Source organism: Lathyrus oleraceus, chromosome 3 (genome assembly GCF_024323335.1).
Source record: "Lathyrus oleraceus cultivar Zhongwan6 chromosome 3, CAAS_Psat_ZW6_1.0, whole genome shotgun sequence".
In the NCBI taxonomy this organism is placed as follows: domain Eukaryota; kingdom Viridiplantae; phylum Streptophyta; class Magnoliopsida; order Fabales; family Fabaceae; genus Lathyrus; species Lathyrus oleraceus.
In genome coordinates, this window is record NC_066581.1 from 327,693,813 (window position 1) to 327,719,833 (window position 26,021).

The window sequence follows — 26,021 nt, forward strand, 5'->3', positions numbered from 1 at the left end:
AGCGAGCATGTGCTTTCCCCCAGTCCGAACTACTTTGACTCTGATGTTTATGCTTGATAGACTAAGTAGGCCCAGGATGCGATATTCTGCCGAGTCAGTCTTGTTTGTTTTCTTGTGTCTCTTTCAGCCAGTGTTTGATGTGTGTTTGAGCAGTGTTTTAGCAACCATTTTCCTTCCTTTTGTGCGTGGATCCCGTCGAGTACGACGGATGCGTAGGGGTGCTAATACCTTCCCTTCGCATAACCGACTCCCGATCCCATTCTCTTTGGTCGCGAGACCATGCTTTTTCCAGGTTTACTTCGAGCGTTTCCTTTCCCTCTTTTGGGATAAATAACGCACGGTGGCGGCTCTGTTGTTCTTGTTTCCCGCCGGTTTTTCGCGTAATGCGACAGTAGGAATATCAACAATAACCCAATTGGTGCAAATATGGCCATGCGTCACAAAGTTGGCACAAGCTTCGCCTTCATCATCACTGTCTTCGATAATAGCAGCTGAGTGTTGATCATTCCCATGAATGAACCCTCCACTACGAAAACTCGGTTGCACATCTTCAGCTTTGACGTTGAACGGCCCTGGTTTAAATCTCAATCCGGCCCTATTCTTGTTCTCAACAATCTTTATCATTTGGCCCCACTGATCAACCCTTCTAGCCTCAATAGCCTTCTGATCATCCTTGAGAGAGGACATAGGTGCCCTGGTTTTCTTTACTTCAGCAATAGACAAGGCTTGGAACAACGTTCCAACCTCCTCCTCAGCTTCAACATACAAAAAGGATGACAAATGGCTCACTAATAATGCCTTTTCTCCACCAACAACGACAAGCTTGCCGTTCTTCACAAATTTCAACTTCTAGTGCAGAGTAGACGTCACAACTCCAGCTTCATGAATTCATGGCCTTCCCAACAAGCAGTTATAGGCTGGGTGGATATCCATCACTTGAAAAATAATTTGGAAGTCACTCGAACCTATATTAACTAGAAGGTTCACTTCACTAATGACGGTTTTTACGAGAACCATCAAACGCTTTGACAATCACGCCATTGTACCTCATCGGGGCGCCTTTATAAGAAAGTCTGGACAAAGTTGACTTTTGAAGAACATTCAGAGATGAACCAGTATCGACCAACACATTCGATAGCGCGTCCTCCTTGCAGTTCATAGAAATATGGAGCGCTAGATTGTGATTTTTGCCTTCCTCGGGAAGCTCTTCATCATAAAAACTCAAATTATTGCAAGAAGTGATGTTAGCAACAATCTGGTCAAACTGATCCACAGTAACATCGTGCTTAACATGGGCTTGTTCAAGCAATTTCTTCAACGCCTCCCTATGTGCTTCAGAATTCATCAATAGGGACAACACGGAGATCTTTGACGGGCTTTGGAGCAGCTGCTCCACCATATTAAACTCACTTCTCTTTATCAAACGCAATACCTCATCATCATCATTAACTTCAGTTTGCTGGATTCACCAGACTGACATACTGGAGCATTAACTAGATTTACCACTAGCATCTCCACCCTCTTACTAGCTACAGCGTCCTCTATCTCTTTCGGAAAGACCAGACCAAAAACACCACCATTACGGATCACCTTTGCAATATCAGCTATATTTATCACAAAATCTGCTACTGGTAAAGGAACTTTTTGACCATTCTTCACCATTGTGGCGTTATACTGATAAGGCACAGCTTTATCGGATGCATATGGAACAAGGCCCTCTATCTGTATTACCAACAGCGATACCGATCCATTAACACTGTTGTTGTTGTTGCTGTCGAACTATATAACTACCCGCTCAGGGGTCTTAAACACCGACACAATTACATTCGCATCATTTACCTCTCTTGACTGACAAATCTGGATAAGACCTTCATCCATCAACCTCTGAATATCCCTCTTGATAATAACACATCCTCGAGGGTTCATGTTGCATATCACACAACCATCATGGTAATGCTCACAGTCACTGATCAAACAAATATCTTTATGGATTTCCACCAAAGATTGTCTAATATGGCGAACATCATACACTTTATACTCCCCAGGACAACCATCTACCATATTGACTGAAGCATTACCATGAGCAGGCAACATATTAGCTTTCACATTAGGTGCTCGATCCTAAAAGGACACCATCCCACTCTTCACAAGATTTTGTACTTCATACTTCAACGGGTAGCAGTTTTCTATGTCATGGCCAAGGGCTCCCTGGTGAAAGGCACATCGAAGTTTAGGTTTGAACCACCATGGAAGTGGCTCGAAAATTTGCGGAGGATTTCTTGGTTGGATGAGGTTCTTGAGAACCAAAGATGGGTATAATTCTGCATAGGACATAAGAATAGGGTCAAATAAGACCTTCTTCCTCTCAAAATTTTGTTGGTTATTATTTTTGTTGTTGTTGAAGTTGGTTCTTTGTTGCGGTTGTTGTTGACGTTGTTCTTGTTGAATCGGAACAAATTGATTGTTGGAATTGTTGGAAAAAACTGGAATTACTGAAGAAACTTGATGTTGATGTTGACGAGGTCGAGAACTTTTTATGACATCAGGCATCCTCTGCCTCCCTACAGATACTGAATTAGTGTCCCCATCCTTCCTTTGGAGAAACTACTCCCATACTTCTTACTGGACGATGCTTCTTCCTTGGAAAGACGTCCTTCAATGACTCCTTCTTTTAACCTCATCCCTATATTTATCATTTCGGTAAAGTCATTGGGGGCACTGGCAATCATACGTTCGTAATAAAATAAACTTAGGGTCTTCAAGAAAATCTTTGTCATCTCTTTTTCTTCCAATGGTGGACTAATCTGGGCAACAAGTTCTCTCCACCTTTGAGCATACTCCTTGAATGACTCCTTATCCTTCTGAGACATAAACCTCAGCTGGTCTCTATCAGGCGCCATATCCACATCATACTTGTACTGCTTGACAAAGGCTTCACCCAAATCATTGAAAGTACAGACACTTGCACTGTACAACCCCATATACCATCTCAAAGCAGCACCAGCCAGGCTGTCTTAGAAGTAGTGAATCAGTAACTAATCATTATCAGTTTGAGTTGACATCTTTATGGCGTACATCACAAGGTGGCTTAGTGGAGAAGTGTTTCCCTTATACTTTTCAAAGTCATGGACTTTGAACTTCATCGAGATTTTCACATTAGGCACTAGATAGAGGTCAATAACACTCTTCCCAAACAAATCCTTTCCTCTTGGAGTTTTCAACTCTTTTCGCAAATCGAGGAACTGATCCTTCATTTCGTCCATTTTCTCATATACATTTGGTCCCTCAGATGGCTCAGAATGGTAGATGGTGTCCTCAACACGAGGCAGAGTATGAATAACTAGATGTGGCACTGACATGACTGGGCTAGATGCCGGCAGAGAGACAAAGGTGGGTGCATACCCTTCAGGCATAAAGTTGGACGAGATTCCCCAAGGGAATCCAGTAGGCAAGGAAGGACCGGATTGGCTGGCAGCAATAGGAACAATCGAGGTAGCAACCTCAGAAGTAACAGTCCTCTGGGGAGGAGTTGCAGGAGTTGGTGAAGACTGATTCTGTGCAGCAAGAACAGACTCCATCATAGCAGTTAACCATGCAATTTCATCCTTCAGCTCTCTATTCTCTTGATCTAAGTGCTCCATGATCTTCAGTTGATTATCACGAGTATTGTATCGATGAGTCAGCTTGGCTGAAGCACAGAAGAATAACCGATAAGACATCTGGCGGACGAAAACCTGCTATGCAAATGATGCATGAAATGCATAGTTTTTGTTTATTTAATTTTAAGGAACATACGAAGTTCTATTTGCAAATATTAAATAATAACAATAGTAACAATTTGATTGACCATAAAATCTCTTTTTATTCATAAAATTTGGAAGGATTACACTAAGTACAATTTCAGAAACCAAAATATAAATACAAGAGAAAAGGAAACTAATCATCCTAAGGACCCTTTAGCAACGACATCAGATAATCTGGCTGTGGGTGCGTACTTCCTTCAGATGCGTCAGATCTCGATCTCAAAAGATGTCTTCATTTGAGCTTTCTCAAGGACAACTTGATCAACAATCTTCTTCCAAGCACCAGAAGGCTGAGGCATGCTAGAGGAAGGTAAGTCCTCTAGCTCTCTCTGTCTCTTCACTGCTCGGTCTTCAAGAAGTTCAATAAGCGAATCCTGGTCCTTTGACTCAAGCTGCAACTCCTCATGCTTTCAGCTTAAAGCATGAAACCGCTATTCCCACATATCTCTTTCTTATTTCATCTTAGTGAGTGCATCTTCCAACTCCTCTATATCTTGGTTAGGGAAAGTTGATGGCTCAGCCACAACCAAAGACATAGGTCTTTCACAAGCATACAACATCTTCAACTCCAAAGCTCTCTTCTTCACCCAAATAGTGTAAGCTTCCAAAGATACACAGTTGCGCAGTCCAAGCTCAGATCTTCCTTTCATGTGCACCTTATGCCAAGCGTACGTTATCTTCTGCTTCGAATGTTGGGGATCTTTATCCTCTTGATAGAAAATACCTTCTAACTGAGTGTTATTAGGTTTGTCTCTCAAGGGGAACCCAAGTTGATGATGATCCAAAGCAGAATTGTAGTTGATTCCTCCTAGTGTACCAATGAGGGGCACATTAGAGAATTCACCATAATTGTCGATAATATTGATCGCGACTTTATGAGTCGAATTTGGGGTACAAACTGCAAGTGCACAGTTCTATCGCGTAGTTTTAAAAGATATCGATCCCACAGGGACTTATGAATCGATATACCGTTATCTAAGGTTACTTCGTAAAGCTAAGGCAGGTAATACTTTTATTGTTTGGGGGAAAAGCTAAAACTAAAATAAGATCTAAAATAAATATCTAATAAGCGGATATCGGTATGTAGTTCGTCGTAATTAGGGACTCAATTCTTTGTTGGTTTCTTGGTTTTAAAATAAATCCTTTCAGTTGACACTATTGATTAAAAGTTTTATCTCAAACTCTCGCTCTGTTGAATAAACTATGATTTTATATTAACGTAGCTGTCACTTATTAGTTAAGTCAAAAACCACTTTTTGAAAACAATAGAATCCGTAGAAACTCTTTTTAAGAAAACACTAATCGTTTAAACACCCTTATCTCAAACTCTCGCTCTGTTGACTTAGGTTATATAATTAAATTCAAATGCTTAACTCTCGTCCTCACATTCAATCTTTAAAAATACTTTTTGAAAAAGATTAGAATTTAATTAACTCTAAAAATTGCTCTCGCCCTGATCTAGAATTAATGTCCAATTTACACTGTCCAGTCAAAAACTCAAACTCTCGTTCTATTGCTTTTAACTTCTTTATGTCTTTTACTTTCGTACAAAAACCTTGTTATTAAACCTGTAAATTGAGACCGTAAAAAGGAGTGATTTTAATTTTAAACTTAATTAAACCAACTTGGTTTTGATTCCTTCATTCCGCTTACTCTACATACCGATACCTAAATAAATTAGCCAAACATGCTAAACAGACTTAAATAATTATCATGCATAAACAGATTCATCTCAGGCAAATAATATAAATAAACAGTAAAGCAGGGCATATATAAATTCAAATAATAATTAAAGAACCTGAGAAATTAAATAGCAGTCTTGAACACTCCACCACAGGCCGGTTGGATTTGTTCTTGAATTCTTCAATCAAACAGAAAAATAAAAGCGAAGGAATAAAAAACTAGATTCTAACGTAAGGTTAGATCCGGTGAAAGGTACACAATAGTTTCCGGTGTAGAAACTATTGTGCGAAAAAGAATTAACTAAGTGCTGAAAAAGAAAATAGAAATTGCAAAGGAAACAATATAAAAATCGTAAAAGTAATGCTGTAAAAATGTGCTTGTACTGCTGGAAGAGAAAAAAATGCGAAAAATAGAAAACGGCGAAGAAGCGTGGAACCGAGAGCTTTCCAAAAAGCTACTATTTATACTGCTACTTTTTGTAACTGCTTCCAAGGGTTTTCCGTGTAAATGGTCTTCACGTTCCAAGGGTCAAGCGTGAAAGTAGCTTCAACGTGGTCTGTTGCGTTCCTGGTGCCAAAAATATAGGGGGATGGTGTGACGTCCGTCACACCATGTGTGACGCTCGTCACACAATTGTGTAAAGCGTGACGCTCATCACAGCCTTTGTGACGCTCGTCACAGGCACAGCGCCTGTGCTTTTTGGGCTGGGCTTTGGCTTTTGATATTTGCTTCTTTTCTTTCCTTTTTGCACCTCCTTTTCTTCCTTTTTTTTACTTGTGCTTCAAATAAACCACCTGAGATAAATAGAAAGAAAATACCGCGTAATATCTAATAAAATGAAATAAATTGAAGTAAATAATAATATAATTTAATTAAATTGAGTCCTAGAATGTGATACTATTTCATGTTATCAAACTCCCCCATACTTAGATCTTTGTTTGTCCTCAAGCAAAATACAGTATAGAACTTGTTTTAAAAATTTTAGCCAGATGAAATTTCAAAACACACATCAATTCGTACTAGGTTGCATGTAAACCTTGTTTAGAAGTAACTTGAGTTTAATCTTGACATCAACAACCACCGTCACAATCTCAGACAACCCCACCTTATGCAAACCAGTTCGAGTAATGCCATTATAGCTATCCTAGTTCCTTTACTCTTATTTCACCCGTTTTCATTCTAGCGAAATCACATTAAGCCCTTTATCTTTTCGCGCACATAATGGAGTAACCGGTTAGTGATTCTGATCCCCTTTTAGCTAGAAGTTCTGGTACATAAGTCGGATAACTTCGTTATTCAGTCCATTGCAAATTGCGGGGGATCGGACCGTAGTCCTCCCTACCAAGTTCAGTACCAGATACCTGCTGAACCAACTCATAATGGATCTTTCATATTATGCTTTTGTATGATCTGCAACCTTTAGATTAAATGATCCGGTAAGGATCACCTAACTTAATTAGTGCATTTCCTGATATATATATATTTTTTATGTTACTTTGGGAATCATTCACTTATATTCATCGGCTCTCCACGTAGTTTGCTATTAAGATGGTGCTGACTTCTCGTATAAACTACTCGGGGTTACTATAAAACTAAAAGTTCAAGGGATTGATATAATAGGTACTTATCCTGATCTAACATGTTGAGGTTCTTAGAGCGTTGTTATGGTAATAATTTTTGTCTTGATTTCACTCAAGTTTTATAAAATAAGCGACCTTTATACTTATTGGGTGTGTTGAATTTTTGTTATGGCTCAAGAAAATTGAGGGAATAGATAATAGAAAATTTTCACACTTGGGACTTAACTTAAAATAAATCTATATTATAAGAAATATTATTTTATTATATTTTTTTTTGTTTTTTTTATAAGGGAAATAACAATGAAAAGAAAGATACATACTTGAAAAAGAAAAAGGAGGATAGAAAGAACACGGTTTCCCCCCCATACTTGAATGAAACATTGTCCCCAATGTTTTAAGGAAAAGAAATGAATTACAAAAAGAAAGGAAAAAAACTAAAGTTAAGGTTGCCTGTCGCCTCTTGTTCTTGGACCTGGTGATCGTTGATGTACTTCTAAGTTGTCGAACCTGCTAAGCAAATCAGTGAACCGCTGGTCGGTTATGGCATTCCTCTCTTCCTGTTGTTGTTGCATTTGGCGCATCATTTGCATCATTTCGAGATTCTGTGCTTGCATACTGTCAATAGCATCCATGATGTCGTCGTTGGTTGCAGGCCTTCTTCGTCGACGACGTCGTGAGGATGGGCCAGCTGCATTATCGGAAGGGTTGAGCGGGACTGATTGTTGTGCAGGAGCGTTATCACCTTGCTCCATTTCTTCGAACTCGTCGGTAGACGGGTTTGTATGTGAAGGCTCGGTCGCTTCGGGAGCATTCAGATCATAGAGGTGGCGGTTGGGATTTGTGACATCGGTTAAGGAAATGTTGGGTAGAACTACGCTTGGGACTGCCTGGTTATTCACCATAAGGTAATATTTTCCGCCTACTCTGTTCTTTATTAGGCGGCTGGACCGACAGTAGCTTATATCCATAAAGAGGGGAGGTAAAGATTCTAAAGTTTGGAGTCGGTCCCCTAGGTTTAAGCCAAGTGCTATGGTGGTGATTAATCCACCAATTACAAAAGGTTGACGGCCTCTAGCATATAAGGTGCGGATATGATGAAATAGGAAGGAGGCGGCGTTTACCTTAGCATTCGGTTCGAAGACGCATTCGAGGAAGAATAGTTCCTTTGCGTTGACCTTGCTATTGTTCGGTCTTCCAAAAACTGTGTTTTGTAGGATGCGGATAAAGTACCGGATAGTTGGGTTATGTATATGGGAATCAAGGAGCTCTTCCCAGTTGTTGGCGTCTACACCAGATATTTTCCTAAAGAGGTCGAAAGCGGCAACTGTGTTCCAGTTTAGGTTTGGAGGGATTCTGGGGTAGACTTGACCTTCTATGGGGAATTGTAGCATGGTACTCAATTGGTTTTGGGATAGGGAGTACTCGGTGTTGAACATACGGAAGGTCGCGGTACCGGTTAAGAATTCGTCCTCACCGGTGGGAGTGTTGTACGCATAGGAACTTAAAAATTCTAAGGTTAGGGATGGGTAGGCGGGTTGATTATGCGTGCATAGAAAGGTTAGATCGGCAAGGCGGAGCATCCACTCGATACCTTGAAGTAATCCTAATTGTTGTAAACAAGTTGAATCAGGATACCTGGTAGAGGTGACACCTCGTTGTTGGAAACGCTCGAACTGCTCCCTTTGATAGTTATCATCTTCAGATCGGAAGATGATGTTTCCAAAATTTTGATTTCCCGCCATACTGATGAATGAGTTGGAAGAAGTAATTAGGAAAGAAAAGAAAATATATTTGATTGTATAGAATAGTTGTGATGTAGGAAGAAAGGTATGGTGGGTATTTATAGGAAAAAATTTGAAGTTGGAAAGGGAGTGGTTGAAAAGTAAATAAATGTGGGTAAATGTGAATAAATGGGGAAGGTAAAAAGGTGTAGGGATGTAACGTTCGTCTCCAACGGCTTTGTAACGTTAACATGTTCAGAAGGCGTTATGCTCGTTACAGGGGCATGACGGGCGTCACAGGCACTTGGCGTGACGTCCGTGATAGGTTGTGTGACGCTCGTCACACAGTCTTTTTGGCATGGTTTCTGCTTGCGTTCTTCATAATGATTTTGGTAATTTATTTTTATTATTTATTTTGTTTTGCTTCAGATTATTTTATTTTGCTAATTAAATTTCCCTGCATGCTATTCTACTTTGTATAATAGTGCATAAATATATTATATTGTTAATAATTTATGTAGGCAGCAACAGTAGAGAGCATTTTTTGATAGATATTGCATAATTCATAATAAAATAGGATAATTCAATAGCTTCATAAAATAATCATAATGTAATAATGGAGAAAAAACAAAAATGCGAAAGAGAAACAAATACGAACATAATTTGAAATAACATTAAATAATAAAACTAACTAAAACTAGATAACTAAGAAAAACGACTTCTATCCATCTGCACGATCTCTGGCCGGAGGAGCAAAGGAGTTAACACGGTATAGCAACTCGTGAAACTGATTTGTCATACTGTTCATGTGTCCCAGAAATTCGTGTCTCATGTTAGAGAACTCTTCTCTGAGGGCTTCTTGTTCTGACATCAAAGCTTCAATGGCGATGTTATAATCAGTTCCGGGCATATGATGTCTAAGGTCGGGTATTGCCGATTCTTCGGTCTGAACAGGTTGAGGAGGAGGATCAATATCATAATAACCAGATGGTGTCTGAGGGTCTGATTCAGCACAAGGAATCTGGTCATCACAAATCTCATAGTCCTGGATGGATTCAGTGGATCTAGCAGGAGAGGGGGTTTCGTTCAGATTGTAGAGCCAGTTATTGCGGTTATGAACACTAGTCCTAGGATCGGGCATGGTGAATAGGCAAAGAACTTGGTTATTAATTATAAGCTCAAACTCGTCAGATCCTAGGTTTGCTATAAACATAGTGTTGAAGAGGAAGGGTATACTCATAGTAGTAATGCCACAAAAAGGGCTTAGGTCAAGCATAGGCTGACGTAATCCGATAGCATTACCGATCATGGTTATCAAGCCGCCTATTCGAATTGGTGCTCGTTCATCTTGGATAAGGTGGTCTAAATTTGCCAACATAAAAGTGGCACCGTTTACTGGACGGTTCGGGGAAGCACAAAATATGATGAAGAGTTCATCACGTGAAACTGTGGTACTGTTTGGCTTCTTCCCAAATAAGGTGTGGGTCAGGATCTTATGGAAATAACGGAAGGCCGGGTTATGTATGTTTCCAGAGAGAAACTCATGTTCCTCGGGATCGTCATTTCCAGTCAAGCTTCCCCAAAAGTGTTCAAGTTCTCTATATTCAAAAAGTTCTTCTTGGCTCACTGTGAATGTGTCAAAGGATGTAGGAAAACCTAAAAGGTTGGTAAAGTCTTGAATATTAAATTGGTACTCCATGTTAAACATTCTGAACTGGATGAAACCTCTGCTTATTCCTTTCCCATGGCTGGGTAGATAGATCAGAGAACTAAGGAATTCTAGAGTTAGTCTCCGGTAAGTGACAAATTTTCTATGGATAGGAGCGGTTTCCCACCCTATCTGACTCAGCAAATACAGGACACTTTGTCTTAGTCCAAGGGCAGTCATTGCCCAGTCATCAGCATACAGACTAGGTAGCATCTCTCTCGTGGCTAGTTCCTCAAACTTTTGTTTCTGAGCTGTTCCTCTGAATTTGATACCCATACGATCAATTTGTCCCATCAGGTTAATGTTAGCTAGAGAAAAGAAAAACAAGAGCTTTAGTCAGGATTTGGCCAAATGCCGAAAGAAGAAGAGAAAAGTTTTTAATAAATAAAAATAAATTAAGAATGAATACTAAACAAAAATTAAAAGAATAATTAAGGAAGAAATAGAAAAATAATAATAGAAAAAAATAAAATATTTGTGGGTTGTCTCCCACTAAGCGCTTTGTTTAATGTCGCAAGCTCGACATAAAAACTATCAATTATAATTTATAAGTTCTGGAGGTATTTCGTCTAAGTGCAAGACTTGCGAATCTTCATTGTTTTCTGCATAGTGATAATGTTTTAGACGTTTCCTGTTTACGGTAAATGGTTCCATAGATTTGCCTTTAATTTCTACTGCTCCACTGGGAAAAACATTGGTGATTTGAAAAGGACCTGACCATCTAGATCATAGTTTTCCCGGGAATAACTTTAGCCTAGAGTTAAATAAAAGGACTGTATCGCCTTGTTTGAAGATTTTCCTTGATATGCGCTTGTCATGCCATTGTTTTGTTCTTTCTTTGTAGATTCTGGCATTTTCGTAAGCGTCTCTTCTGAGTTCCTCTAATTCTCTTATATCAAGGATTCTCTTTTCACCGGCGGCTTTATAGTTTAAATTTAGATTTTTAATAGCCCAATAGGCTTTATTTTCTAATTCTACCGGGAGGTGACAGGATTTTCCATAAATGAGCTTAAATGGGGTTGTCCCTATGGGAGTTTTATAAGCAGTTCGATAAGCTCATAAAGCTTCTGGTAATTTCAATGACCAATCTTTCCTTGAAGTGGCGACTGTTTTCTCTAATATCTGTTTGATTTCTCTGTTAGACACTTCCACTTGCCCATTGGTTTGAGGGTGGTAAGGTGTCGCTACTCTATGTCTTACGCCATACTTAAGTAGTAGTTTTTCGAGTACCTTGGATATGAAATGCGATCCACCATCACTAACTACTATTCTTGGGACACCAAACCTTGGAAATATTATATTCTTAAAGAGTCTAGTTACTACTCGTGTGTCGTTTGTTGGAGAAGTTATAGCTTCAATCCATTTTGATACGTAGTCAACTGCCACGAGTATGTATTTGTTACCGAAAGAGGATGGAAACGGTCCCATGAAGTCTATTCCCACACGTCGAAAATCTCTACTTCCAAAACGCCCTTTTGTGGCATCTCGTCACGTCTAGATATGTTTCCTGTGCGTTGACATCTGTCACATTTCTTAATAGCTGCATGTACATCCTTCCATATATTTGGCCAATAGAAACCGGCTTGTAGGATTTTAGAGCAGGTCTTGGATGTACTTGCATGTCCACCATAAGGAGCGGAGTGACAGTGTTGGATTATATTTTCTACCTCTTCTTCGGGTATACACCGACGGAAAATACCATCGGGGCCTCTTTTAAAAAGTAAGGGGTCATCCCAGTAATAGTGTTTTATGTCATAGAAGAATCGTTTCTTCTGCTGGTAGGATAAGGTAGGTGGAACTATTCCGGCGGCTAAATAATTGACGAGGTCAGCGTACCACGGTGTAACAGATATAGCTAAGGTGGTTTCTACCTGTTTATCAACTTTATTTTCTTCCAAAGTAGCTATAAGTTTATCGTACGAGAAATCATCGTTGATCGATGTTCTTTCCGGTTCAAGGTTCTCAAGTCTAGAGAGGTGATCTGCTACTACGTTTTCAGTTCCTTTCTTGTCTTTGATTTCCAAATCGAACTCTTGTAGCAACAGGATCCACCTTAGGAGTCTAGGTTTAGCATCCTTTTTTGTTAAGAGGTATTTGATAGCAGCGTGGTCAGTGTAGATGATTATTTTGGCTCCGACCAAGTAAGAACGAAATTTATCTAGCGCAAACACTACTGCTAGAAGTTATTTCTCGGTTGTGGCGTAATTCATTTGTGCTTCATCTAGAGTTCTACTTGCGTAATATATAACGTGAAGCTTTTTATCCTTTCGTTGTCCTAAAACAGCACCTACAACGTAATCACTGGCATCACACATTATTTCGAATGGTTCATTCCAATCTGGTGTCTGCATTATGGGCGCGGAGATCAGTGCTTGTTTAAGCGTTTGAAATGCTTCTAAACATCTATTATCGAATATGAATTCATCATCTTTCATTAATAGCCCGGTCAAAGGTTTAGTTATTTTAGAGAAGTCTTTAATGAATCGTCGATAAAAACCGGCATGTCCTAAGAAGCTTCGTACTTCTCTCACAATTTTCGGGGGTTGAAGATTTTCGATTACCTCTATTTTGGCTTTGTCTACTTCAATTCCTCTGTTCGAGATGATGTGTCCTAAAACAATTCCTTCTTGTACCATAAAGTGGCATTTTTCCCAATTAAGTACTAGGTTTACTTTCACACATCGCTCTAGAACTCTTTCTAGGTTTTCAAGGCATTCTTCAAAGCTTTGTCCGCATACGGAAAAGTCATCCATAAATACTTCCATGATGTTTTCTAGAAAATCGGCGAATATTGCCATCATGCACCGTTGGAAGGTTGCAGGAGCATTACACAAGCCAAACGGCATTCGTCTATAAGCGAAGGTACCAAAAGGACACGTGAACGTTGTCTTTTCTTGGTCATCAGGGTGAATCGGTATTTGAAAGAAACCTGAGTAACCGTCTAGATAGCAGAAATGAGAATGTTTTGCTAATCGTTCTAACATCTGGTCAATGAATGGTAAAGGGAAATGATCTTTTCGGGTTGCTTTGTTTAGTTTCCTATAGTCAATGCACATTCTCCATCCCGATTCGATTCGTTTGGTTATAGTTTCTCCTTTTTCATTTTCAATGACTGTTACACCTCCTTTCTTTGGTACTACGTGTACAGGACTAACCCATTTGCTATCATATATAGGGTATATGATACCTGCCTCTAATAACTTGGTTATTTCCTTCTTCACTACCTCACTCAGGATCGGGTTTAGTCTCCTCTGGTGTTCCCTAGAAGTTTTACAGTCTTCTTCTAGCATGATGCGGTGCATACAAATAGAGGGACTTATTCCTTTAAGATCGGTGATGTTGTAACCTAGTGCGGTTGGATATTTTCTTAAGATATGCAGGAGTTTTTCTGTTTCGAGTTTTCCTAGGTCAGCATTAACTATCACTGGTCGTTCAAGTTCTAAGTCTAGGAATTCATATCTCAGATTTTTGGGAAGTGTTTTCAGGTCTAGGGTTGGTTTCTTAAGGCATTGCGTAGGATCCGGTGTTATTGCTAAACATTGGTTAAGTTTGTCTTCTACAAGATAGTCAGATGATTTGTCTTTTTCTAACTCTGTTTCTTTTATGCATTCATCGATGATATCCATGAAGTAACATGTATCTTCTATTGCAGGTGCTTTCAAAAATTGGGAAAGAATGAACTCAATTTTCTCTTCTCCTACCTCGAAAGTGAGTCGTCCTCGTTTTACGTCTATGATCGCACCGGCAGTTGCTAAGAACGGTCTTCCCAATATAATGGGTGTAACTTCATCTTCTCTAATATCCATAATTATAAAATCAGTTGGAATGTAGAATTGACCTATGCGCACTGGAACGTTTTCAAGAATTCCTACAGGATATTTGACGGAACGATCTGCTAGTTGCACAGACATTTTAGTTGGTCTTAATTCTCCCACTTCAAGTCGCTTACATATGGATAAAGGCATAACACTAATACCGGCTCCTAAATCGCATAAGGCTTTGTCAATGACAAATTTTCCTATGTGACAGGGTATAGAGAAACTACCTGGGTCTTTAAGTTTAGGAGGCATATTCTGGATTATAGCGCTACATTCAGCGGTGAGTGTAACAGTTTCGCTATCTTCAAGTTTCCTTTTATTAGAAAGAATTTCTTTTAAAAACTTGGCATATGAGGGCATCTGCGTAATAGCTTCTGTAAACGGAATTGTGACGTTTAATTGTTTTAGTAGGTCAACAAATTTTTTGAATTGGCCTGCATCTTTGGTTTTAATAAGCCTTTGAGGGTAAGGGATAGGTGGTTTGTAAGGTGGTGGAGGTACATAAGGTTCCTTCTTTTCTACGGTTTCCTTATTACTCTCTTCCTTTTCCTTAGGTTCACTTTCCTCCTCAATTGACTTTTTAGAGTTTTGGTTTTCTATCCTTGGGTCAGACGGTCCTTCCACTTCTGTTCCACTTCTCAGTATAATTGCATGAGCGTGGCTTCTTGGGTTAGGTTGGGGTTGGCCAGGAAATGTACCAGTTGGGGCAGCAGTAGGCGCTTGTTGTTGAGCTACTTGTGATATTTGCGTTTCCAGCATTTTGTTATGAGTAGCCAGGGCATCTACTTTACTTGCTAGTTGTTTAATTTGTTCGCCAGTGTGTACATTCTGGTTTAGGAAATCTTTATTGGTTTGCTGTTGAGAAGCTATAAAGTTTTCCATCATGATTTCCAAGTTGGATTTCCTAGGGGCGTTATTGTTAGGTGTAGATGGGATCGGCTTCTGATATCCCGGAGGTATAGCTGTGGCTTGATTTGGAGATTGTCCAGGTGCGTATAAAGCATTATTACTCTTATATGAAAAATTGGGATGATTCTTCCAATTTGAGTTATAGGTGTGCGAGTAGGGGCTTCCTTGAGCATAGTTTACTTGCTCCGCTTGGATTCCTATTAGAAGTTGACAATCTGCAGGAGTGTGACCTTGGATTCCACAGACTTCGCAATTCTGAGTTATGGCAACCACGGTGGCTGGAGGTGATACATTTAAACTTTCAATTTTCTGGACCAGAGCATCCACTTTTGCATTAACATGATCAAGGTTACTTATCTCGTACATGCCAGTTTTCGTTTGAGGTTTTTCTACCATTGTTCGTTCGCTTCCCCACTGATAGTGGTTTTGAGCCATGCTTTCGATAAGTTGGTAAGCATCAGCATAAGGTTCGTTCATTAGTGCACCACCTGCGGCGGCGTCTATTGTTAACCTCGTGTTGTACAGGAGACCATTATAGAAGGTATGAATTACTAACCAGTCCTCTAAACCATGGTGTGGACAAAGTCTCATCATGTCTTTGTATCTTTCCCATGCTTCGAAAAGAGACTCGTTATCTTTCTGTTTAAACCCATTTATCTGGGCTCTTAACATAGCTGTTTTGCTTGGCGGAAAATATCGAGCAAGAAAAACTTTCTTCAACTCGTTCCATGTGGTGACTGAGTTGGAAGGAAGAGATTGAAGCCATCTTCTAGCGTTATCTCTTAACGAGAAAGGAAAAAGACGAAGTCGAATTGCCTCTGAAGTGACACCGTTAGCTTTAACAGTATCAGCGTATTGGACAAATACGGATAAATGAAGGTTTGGATCCTCGGTAGGATTTCCAGAGAATTGGTTCTGTTGCACAGCTTGCAACAGTGAAGGTTTAAGTTCAAAGTTGTTTGCTTCGATTGTGGGTGGAGCAATACTCGAATGCGGCTCATCTTGCGATGGAGCGGCGTAATCTCGAAGAGCACGAGCTGGTTCTGCCATCTCGGGTATCGAAGGGAAAAATATTTTTGAAGTCGGGGAGTTCAACAGGAGGGAGATTGTTTACAGCACGATATTCCCGAATTCGTCGTACGACTCGGAGATATAGTTCGATATCGTTGATTCGTAAGTAGAACGGCTCGCCTTGTGAGCGAGTGTGTGGCATACAAATCAACGAAAGAAAGAAAACAAAAAGAAAAGCCTTAGTCTCTACAGCGTAACAGAAGAGTTACGATATCGACTAAATAAAAGTCCCCGACAACGGCGCCAAAAACTTGATCGCGACTTTATGAGTCGAATTTGGGGTACAAACTGCAAGTGCACAGTTCTATCGCGTAGTTTTAAAAGATATCGATCCCACAGGGACTTCTGAATTGATATACCGTTATCTAAGGTTACTTCGTAAAGCTAAGGCAGGTAATACTTTGATTGTTTAGGGGAAAAGCTAAAACTAAAATAAGATCTAAAATAAATATCTAATAAGCGGATATCGGTATGTAGTTCGTCGTAATTAGGGACTCAATTCTTTGTTGGTTTCTTGGTTTTAAAATAAATCCTTTCAGTTGACACTATTGATTAAAAGTTTTATCTCAAACTCTCGCTCTGTTGAATAAACTATGATTTTATATTAACGTAGCTGTCACTTATTAGTTAAGTCAAAAACCACTTTTTGAAAACAATAGAATCCGTAGAAACTCTTTTTAAGAAAACACTAATCGTTTAAACACCCTTATCTCAAACTCTCGCTCTGTTGACTTAGGTTATATAATTAAATTCAAATGCTTAACTCTCGTCCTCACATTCAATCTTTAAAAATACTTTTTGAAAAAGATTAGAATTTAATTAACTCTAAAAATTGCTCTCGCCCTGATCTAGAATTAATGTCCAATTTACATTGTCCAGTCAAAAACTCAAACTCTCGTTCTATTGCTTTTAACTTCTTTATGTCTTTTAATTTCGTACAAAAACCTTGTTATTAAACCTGTAAATTGAGACCGTAAAAAGGAGTGATTTTAATTTTAAACTTAATTAAACCAACTTGGTTTTGATTCCTTCATTCCGCTTACTCTACATACCGATACCTAAATAAATTAGCCAGACATGCTAAACAGACTTAAATAATTATCATGCATAAACAGAATCATCTCAGGCAAATAATATAAATAAACAGTAAAGCAGGGCATATATAAATTCAAACAATAATTAAAGAACCTGAGAAATTAAATAGCAGTCTTGAACACTCCACCACAGGCCGGTTGGATTTGTTCTTGAATTCTTCAATCAAACAGAAAAATAAAAGCGAAGGAATAAAAAACTAGATTCTAACGTAAGGTTAGATCCGGTGAAAGGTACACAATAGTTTCCAGTGTAGAAACTATTGTGCGAAAAAGAATTAACTAAGTGCTGAAAAAGAAAATAGAAATTGCAAAGGAAACAATATAAAAATCGTAAAAGTAATGCTGTAAAAATGTGCTTGTACTGCTGGAAGAGAAAAAAATGCGAAAAATAGAAAACGGCGAAGAAGCGTGGAACCGAGAGCTTTCCAAAAAGCTACTATTTATACTGCTACTTTTTGTAACTGCTTCCAAGGGTTTTCCGTGTAAATGGTCTTCACGTTCCAAGGGTCAAGCATGAAAGTAGCTTCAACGTGGTCTGTTGCGTTCCTGGTGCCAAAAATATAAGGGGATGGTGTGACGTCCGTCACACCATGTGTGACGCTCGTCACACAATTGTGTAAAGCGTGACGCTCGTCACAGCCTTTGTGACGCTCGTCACAGGCACAACGCCTGTGCTTTTTGGGCTGGGCTTTGGCTTTTGATATTTGCTTCTTTTCATTCCTTTTTGCACCTCCTTTTCTTCCTTTTTTATACTTGTGCTTCAAATAAACCACCTGAGATAAATAGAAAGAAAATACCGCGTAATATCTAATAAAATGAAATAAATTGAAGTAAATAATAATATAATTTAATTAAATTGAGTCCTAGAATGTGATACTATTTCATGTTATCAAATATCCACACCACTCAATGCAGAATCATACCAAACAATATCATTATTAGTGATAGACATAAGTCTCTGAGACCATCGTAGACATTGTTTGTTCTCCAAGAAAGCAGGCGTTTGAGGCAAGTGCGAAATATAACACTTGTACAGAAGAGGAACACAACACACAATAGTCCCACCACCTTTAGAATTCCTCAAATGCAAAGAGAAATATATATCACCCAATAGAGTAGGCACAAGATTCCCAATCAAGAAAATTCTAATGGCGTTAACATCAACAAAACCGTCAATGTTAGGGAACAGAGCTAAACCATAGATGAGTGTAGCGGTAAATTCATGACCATCAAACAATGGATAAGCTTAACGTCAATAAAACCAGAGTCGCCACCATTCTTTTATTGTTTCCAAAGGAAAAGGGAAAAGTATGAACAAAACCCAAAGATAAGAAGCTTTCAAATAAAAACTAATAAAATGCCAAAGATTACAGGGAACCCTTTTTATGTGTGTATGTGTTTTGATATAAAAGATATTTGAGGAAAAATAGAGTGTGTGTAGCGGTAATATCATGATCATCAAGCTATGGAAAAGCTAGACATTAAATAACAAGAGTCGCCACCGCGCTTTTATTGTTTCCAAGGGAAAAGGGAAAAAGTACGAACAAAACCCAAAAGTAAGAAGTTTTCAAATCAAAACTAATAAAATGTCAGAGATTACAGGTAAGGGGGTTGGTTACATAGAGGGAAAGTGTTAGCACCCAAAGTTCCTAGGTACTCCTAGGGAGCCCTTTTTGTGTGCATATATACTTGGTATAAAGTGATGTTTACAAACAAATAGAATGGGGGGATGAGAAAAGAATCCATTAATTATATTTTTTGTGTTTGACAAAACCTTCGGTCTTGTGCCTACGTACCAACATAAAAATAAGGGATCAAAACCTCGTAGTTCATGATACAAATTTCAAAGGTGGATGCATTGCTTTTAACAAAAATTAAGTTTGAGAGACACAAAGGCCTAAAAATGGTTTGAATGAGTTAGCTTTTTTTGGCTTTTTGAAAGTTTAAGTCAAGTATAGTTAAGTTTATTTACAAGTTTGATTTAAGAAAATAAGTTTGAAAATGCAATGGCATAAGGCCAAAGTTTCTATCTTTTTGCAAAATGGTCAAAGTTTAGAACAAAAATAGTTCACACAAAGAAGATTTTGAAAAAGGAGGGAGAGGTTTTGAAATTAAAGAAATGGGGAGAAGATGAAGAGACTATCCTATGTACAAAATTAAAAGTTTAGAGTTGAAAAGATCTGACCAAGTGGGTAGCAATTCAATAGACAAGAATGTCAATAGAAACCCAGAATTCTCTTGGACTTTTAGAATCAAGCAACACACAAATGCAAAATTATATTATCTTGAAGAGCAAGGCATCAAATAAAGATGGCCCCATCCAAGCCATTCCATTCCATGATCTTCTTCAAGGTAGCTCATGTAACAGATAAATTCTATAAGTCACATGTTCAAAATAACAGCTTCACAATGATCATGTTGCATATGAACTTAGAGAGATCTTGAATGATGTATCTGATGAAGTTTCAAATTGCAAGCATTTGATTTCTCAACAAGTTGGCATTGGCCAAGTCCTTTAGCATAGGAAAGTTGCCTAAGTTCTAAGTCCATTTGTCCAAGATCAAGCCAACATTCCACACAAAAGTTTTTTAGGGTTTTTGTTGTTATTATGTACATTAATGGTCAAAGACTACACAAACAAACAAAGTATACACAAACAAAATATATCACACAATATGGTCCAAATGGACAAAGTGAAAATTGCTTTAACATAAATAATTAGAATGATATGAACAATGACAAATGAAATAAAGCTAGAATTAAATGACATTAAAGTAAATGGCTTGAAATTAAAAGTTAGTAGTTAATAGGTTAGAAGTTAGTATTGTTTTGCTTTTGCTTTTTATTCTTAGACATTCTTTGGAGAACACTCAACCCACTTATCACAACCATGAATCCTTAAGCCAAAACATCTTCCAAAGGAAGGAAAGAAGGCCAAGTTGCCACACAATACCATGAAAGAGGGGAGACTTACAATCTCACTAATTAGAATTCTAAGCCTTTTGTGTCACAAATTTAGCGCTATGTTAAGAAATCGTAATTGGACTTATGTAGAAGTCACAACTATTTGAGGTCGGCCAATAGACTCTTGATGTTAATGCATGTTAGAGACATAGTATTATGGACTATGCTCATGAAACATACCACACACACAAAAAATATACAAAAGGTGTGGCCTAATCTCATCCATACTCATGTCAATTTTTCAATCAACTAGCTTTAGGACTTTGAGATATCATAGGCCAAATGAGATGAATGCATAAAGAATGAGAATGAGATGAAGAGGGAGGGGAATGGATCAAAACTCAAATTGATCAAAGGAGGACTTTTACCAGATTAATATCATTCATTCATTTTGGGAGATGGAATGTACATTCCATTAATCCCCTAAATTCAATGATATTAATTTGACGAAGTCAAATCAACCTTGACCAAGGCCCAACAACAATAGTCAAACACAAACAAGTCATCACATTTGGTCAACAAAATTATTTGGCATTTAATCAAATTAAAAATACTAAAATAAGGCATTTAAATTAAATATGGTTTGTCCAATTCCTAAAACCTCATCAAAACACCAAAGAAATGGCCATGAGATTTATCATAGGTCAAACAAGGTCAAAGGACCTTGGAGAAAAAATTTCATAATTTTTGGACATTTAAAAATATTTTTAAACCATTAAAAACAAATGCAAAATCAATTAAATCATGAATAATATTAATAAAGATCCAAAAAATAATTTTAATTCAGAATATGAAAGAGGAAAATATTTGAATTTTTTTGGTGAAACTCTCATATTTTTTTGGATCAATATTAAATTTAATATGAATTAATGAAAATAATGCAATTAAAATGAAAATTAAAATATCAGAAAAAACGTGGACCACTTGATCTTCCTCATTAATTGAGGTGGTAGATCAAATGGTCACAAATGCGCTATCCACGATGAACTCTAGTCAGCGTGCCATAACCTTGGTAATTCAAACCAACGCACGAGATTATTTCATTTCAAAAGGATCATGTGGCTCAGAACCATCAAGCTCACCACCGGCGTCCAAGGGCCGGTCGTCTTCTCCGGCGACCCTGGCCAGACTGGTTCAGTCATAACCGTCACTAAAATTAAAAAGAAGGACATGGTTCCAAAGTAAAAATGGCACTGATCACGAATCTGACCTCAATTTATTCTAACTCCAAGTATATTGAGAGATACATGGAGTTGAAATTTGAGGTACATGAACTGAGTTACTTCGATTTGGCCTCAAAGCAACTCAATCTTCTTGCCTATATTGGTAGGACTTCAGACAACCAAAGAATTAATAGAATTGTGCAAGATTGAGAGAGAATCGAAGAGATCAAAATTTATGGAAAATACCTTCAATGTAGGTCTAGATCCAACTGTTCTTGCCTTGGCTCGTGCTTGATCTCACTCCAAATGCTTGCAGAAGAATAATTGAACACACAAGAGGACTTGGATCCCTGGAGTTTTGAATTTCAAAACAGTGAAAATTCAAACTCAAATTCAAGTGAATTTATCAGGATTATCCTTTGGAATGTGAGGGTTAGAGGTTAGGGGTCAAAGATGGCACGAATGTGTTCTCAATGATGAGCATATGAGGCTCTATTTATAGCTGAAACCATTGATATTTGCACACTTGAAATCACTTTCCAAATTTGGTCATTGAATATGCATGGGTGCATGGGCGCATACAGGCCCATGAAATCATTGCCTTAGGTCCATAAATGAGTGTGAGAAGGTCTGAAAGCAACTTGGATTGCAAGGCAAGTGTGTGTGATGATTTGAAGTTTGAGCTTTGCCAAGTGATGATACTATGTTCATGCCATGTGGAGCCTATGCATTCCTTGTCCAAAATGAATGAATTTGGGCTCTTTGGAAAGGTGAGATCAAGAGGAACAACTTTCATGTTCAACACTTTTCCATTTGGAGCTTGGAACATGATGAATTTTGAGGTGGAAGTTTGGAAATTTCAACATCTTGAAATTTTTTCTAAGTGTCAAGCCATATGTCTCAATATTCCACCTTGCTTAACTTTTTATGTGAGCTTCAAATGAGAAAGTTGTCTTCATAAAAGTTGTATCTCTTTCAAATACCTCTAAAATTGTCACCAATTTCATGTAATTTGGATTTGAACTGATAGAGTTATGCATTTTTGAAGTTTGGAAAAATCACTTGTTCAAAGGTATAGGTCAAAAGTGACCTATAATGTATCCCCATATCACATGCTCATAAAAGTTGATTTAGCTCTCACTACAAACATAAAAGTTGAATTAGACATATTGAATTTGATTGTGCAACTAGTAAATCTTTCATCTCATAAAAATTGAGCAAGTTATGGCCTTGGGAAGTTGACTTTCAAATTAGGGTTTAGACAAAATGACCTATAATGTTTCAACATAGAAAATGATTTTACAAGCAAAAGTAGATCTAGGTCTCAACATGAAAGTTGTTTGGAATGTCATTTAGATTAAGGTTTCTCTTGGAATTATTTTCATATGGTGAAAATTGTAGGAGATAGGGTCTAGGGAGACCCAGTCTTGATTAGATGAATTCATATGGCCAACCACCATCAACCAACTTGCTAACCTTCAATTATCTTGACTTTTTAGGCTCATGGTAGATCATATATGCATAAGATGATTAAATTTGAAGTGTCCCTTGAGAAATTTGATCAATTGGTGAGATAGCTTGTTGGAGAAGTTACTCAAGATACCTAGTCAAACTAGGGTTTCCAATGCAAATCACCCTCAAACTCTTGAAGAAAAATCGATCAATATAACATGTAGAGATCCTTGGGATTCATATATGATGCTCATAACCATTCTTGTATCAATTCATGGTTGTGCTCTTTGTCATGAGGGTCTCAAACCCTAGATATGAGCTTGATAGATCAATGGAGATCATGCCCTACCTGCAAAAGAGTTAGGCAAATGCAAAGACATATTTTTTGGTATTTTGGTTAGTGAAATGATAAAATACAAGTATGATACAATCACAAAGTGCTTGGTGATCTCTCCAAAAACAAACCCAATGAAATAGGGGTAAGGAGGATGCCAAGGTATGATCCCAATGCTAATGCTTATGATGAATTTGCATGAGGGATCTTAGGGTCAAAATTGAGGTCTTACAGCTGCCCCTACTTAAGGACATTCTAACTGAGGAGGCGAAGGTTAAAATCTTCATGTCGACTTAGTAGAATGGGCTTAAATAACAACACATAAGCAAATTTTGGTCCCTAAGAGACCTCATGATGCATATGGTATGATTGCAAAAGTATATTCTTTGTGGGGAAATATTGCCACAAAGGAAAAGAAATCAGAGAGAGACCAAAAGTCCGCAGGAGTAAAATGCATTCCGTAAGGAAAACTCACTGGGGAGACCGAGACTTTGGGGGGTAAAAGAGGTTATGCGTAAGCCAGGCCACGACTTAAAATTTGCTGGGAGACTAGGGGAATTCCATGTGAAATGGAAAGACTCAGTCGGGGAACTAACAACATCCGCAAGGGATACGAGTAAGTCAGGATAAAACTAAAATACTTGAATCATGCAGGGAAAAGCGATTTCACTAAGGAAATGCACACTCAACTCAACTAGGGAGAAAGACTTCAACACAGGAGGAGCAGAAATATATTATCCACTACCTGCTACTGGGTAAGAAGGTAATAAAAATCTGACAGAGAGAACACTCGCCATCGGTTAGGACGAACATATCAAGGATGACTCGCTGGGAACCAATAGAAGGGAATATTCATTACCAGTTACTGGGTAAGAATAGCCTTACTGGGGAAAACTGCAGAAAAATAGGATTTACAACTACCAGTTACTGGGCAGAAGACCAAGGGTGAGAGTATCCGTTGTCGGTTAGGATGAACATATCAAGGATAAACTCAACAGGGAAGAAAATCCATCATCGGTTAGGATGAACATATCAAGGTTTGACTTGCCTGGGATTGTCAAGGAGGATATCTGTCATTGGTTAAGATGAGCATATCAAGGATAAACCAACTGAACAAAAAGTAGGAATTACATCTGTCGAATGCTGGATAGAATACCGTCAAAGAGAAAATCCGTCACCGGTTAAGATGGACATATCAAGGATATACTTTATGAGGAGATAAAAATAGGAATTACATCTATCAGTTACTGGATAGAATACCAAGAGATAGAATCCGTCATTAATTAAAGTGAACATATTAAGGATCAACTCTGTAGAGGGAACAAAAAGCAGGATTTACAACTACCAGTTACTGGGTAGAAGACCGCAAAGAGAAGGAAACCTGTCATCTGTTAGGATGAACATATCAAGGATTAACTCTCTGGAAACAAGAATAGGGATTACAACTACCTTTTTACTGGGTAGAATACCAAAAAGAGAATATTTGTCATCGGTTAGGATGAATATATCAAGGGTAGACTCAAGCAGGGGAGAGAAAGATATACGTCACCGGTTAGGGTGAACATATCAAGGATATACTTCCTGGGGAATCAGATCCACTAGGGACTCTACTGCTAGGAAAAACAGGGGTACTTTTGCCGGGTATTGGGCAAGAAGTAACAAACTGCAATCTAAGAAGAATATTACCAGTTACTATGCAATAAACTCTTAGGGAACTCAAAGTATCTATCTAGGTAAGAACTAGAAAGAAACGATCAATCAAGACTCAACCCATTGAAGACATAAGCTAAGGGGAGTGATTCCATCGAGATAATTAACTGGGGAGGCAACTGAAGTAATAATCATCCACGAGGAAACAAACTCAGTGGGGAAGAGGAGAAAGGTTAAAGTCTTTCGGCCTAAGGGGCTGACACTCTACAATTGAGGGAGGATAGACACCGAGATTTGTACGGGGATAAAGTACCGCCATACATGGAATGAGAATTTCAAACCAACAATTTAATTAGATATGCGAATATGCACATATGAAATTGTATGAATATATGTATATATGATAATTATGCTGAAAAACACGATCACAAAGGATACGAAGGTGTCGCGAAGAAATTGAATCATCGGTACAATCCTCGGTCAATCCATAAAATATGGAGACAACTGCGGGAGAACAGAGAGATCAACAATTCAAAAAGGCTCAACTCTAACTGGGGAAGGAGGAGATCTGCTGAGGAAAGAGAAAATATCACCAAGCCTGTGGGGAATTTTAGGTCAACACCATAAAAATGGGAGACAACCCTACAGGAAACAACAAATTGCTCAAAAACCAGGAGGAAACTCTGACTGGGAGCAAGTCGACTGGCGATCGGCGGGGAAACCAATGCAATCTATTGGGGAAAATCAACCGTATCTGCTGAAAATCAACCACTGCTGAGGAAACACACACTCCGCTGGGGAAGGCAGAAACTCTGTCGGGGACAACAACACGCCGCAGGGTATTTGAATCAACCAACTCGGCTGAGGACAAGAAACAAAGCTCCACTAGGAATCAAATACTCCGTCGAGGAACTAAATCAACACCAATGTCCAGGGATACCCGAAGGGTTAACTGCTTGGGGAACCTTCGATGTTTCGCACTTAAGGACTTGTTATCCATCAGAATGCTGTTGATATTTCTTTTAATTGCTTTGAAAAATTCTTGCTTTTATATATTTAAGAAAAACTGAT

At 38.4% G+C, this 26,021-nt stretch overlaps 1 protein-coding gene and 1 non-coding gene across 2 annotated transcripts in view; one reads left to right on the plus strand and one right to left on the minus strand.

Annotated features, from left to right (window-relative positions):
* Positions 1 to 1,301: 1,301 nt before the first annotated feature.
* LOC127131114 (uncharacterized) overlaps positions 1,302 to 26,021 on the minus strand; it is a 74,517-nt gene continuing 49,797 nt past the window's right edge. The window contains exons 12-13 of the mRNA XM_051060048.1: positions 1,483 to 1,722; positions 1,302 to 1,325 (exon numbers count right to left, since the gene is read on the minus strand). Of these exons, the coding sequence (XP_050916005.1) occupies positions 1,302 to 1,325; positions 1,483 to 1,722 (264 nt within the window). The remainder of the gene's footprint in view (positions 1,326 to 1,482; positions 1,723 to 26,021) is intronic.
* On the plus strand, positions 15,788 to 15,894 carry LOC127133365 (small nucleolar RNA R71). Its single transcript, XR_007807345.1, has one exon. It is a non-coding gene; the product is annotated as a small nucleolar RNA R71 (small nucleolar RNA).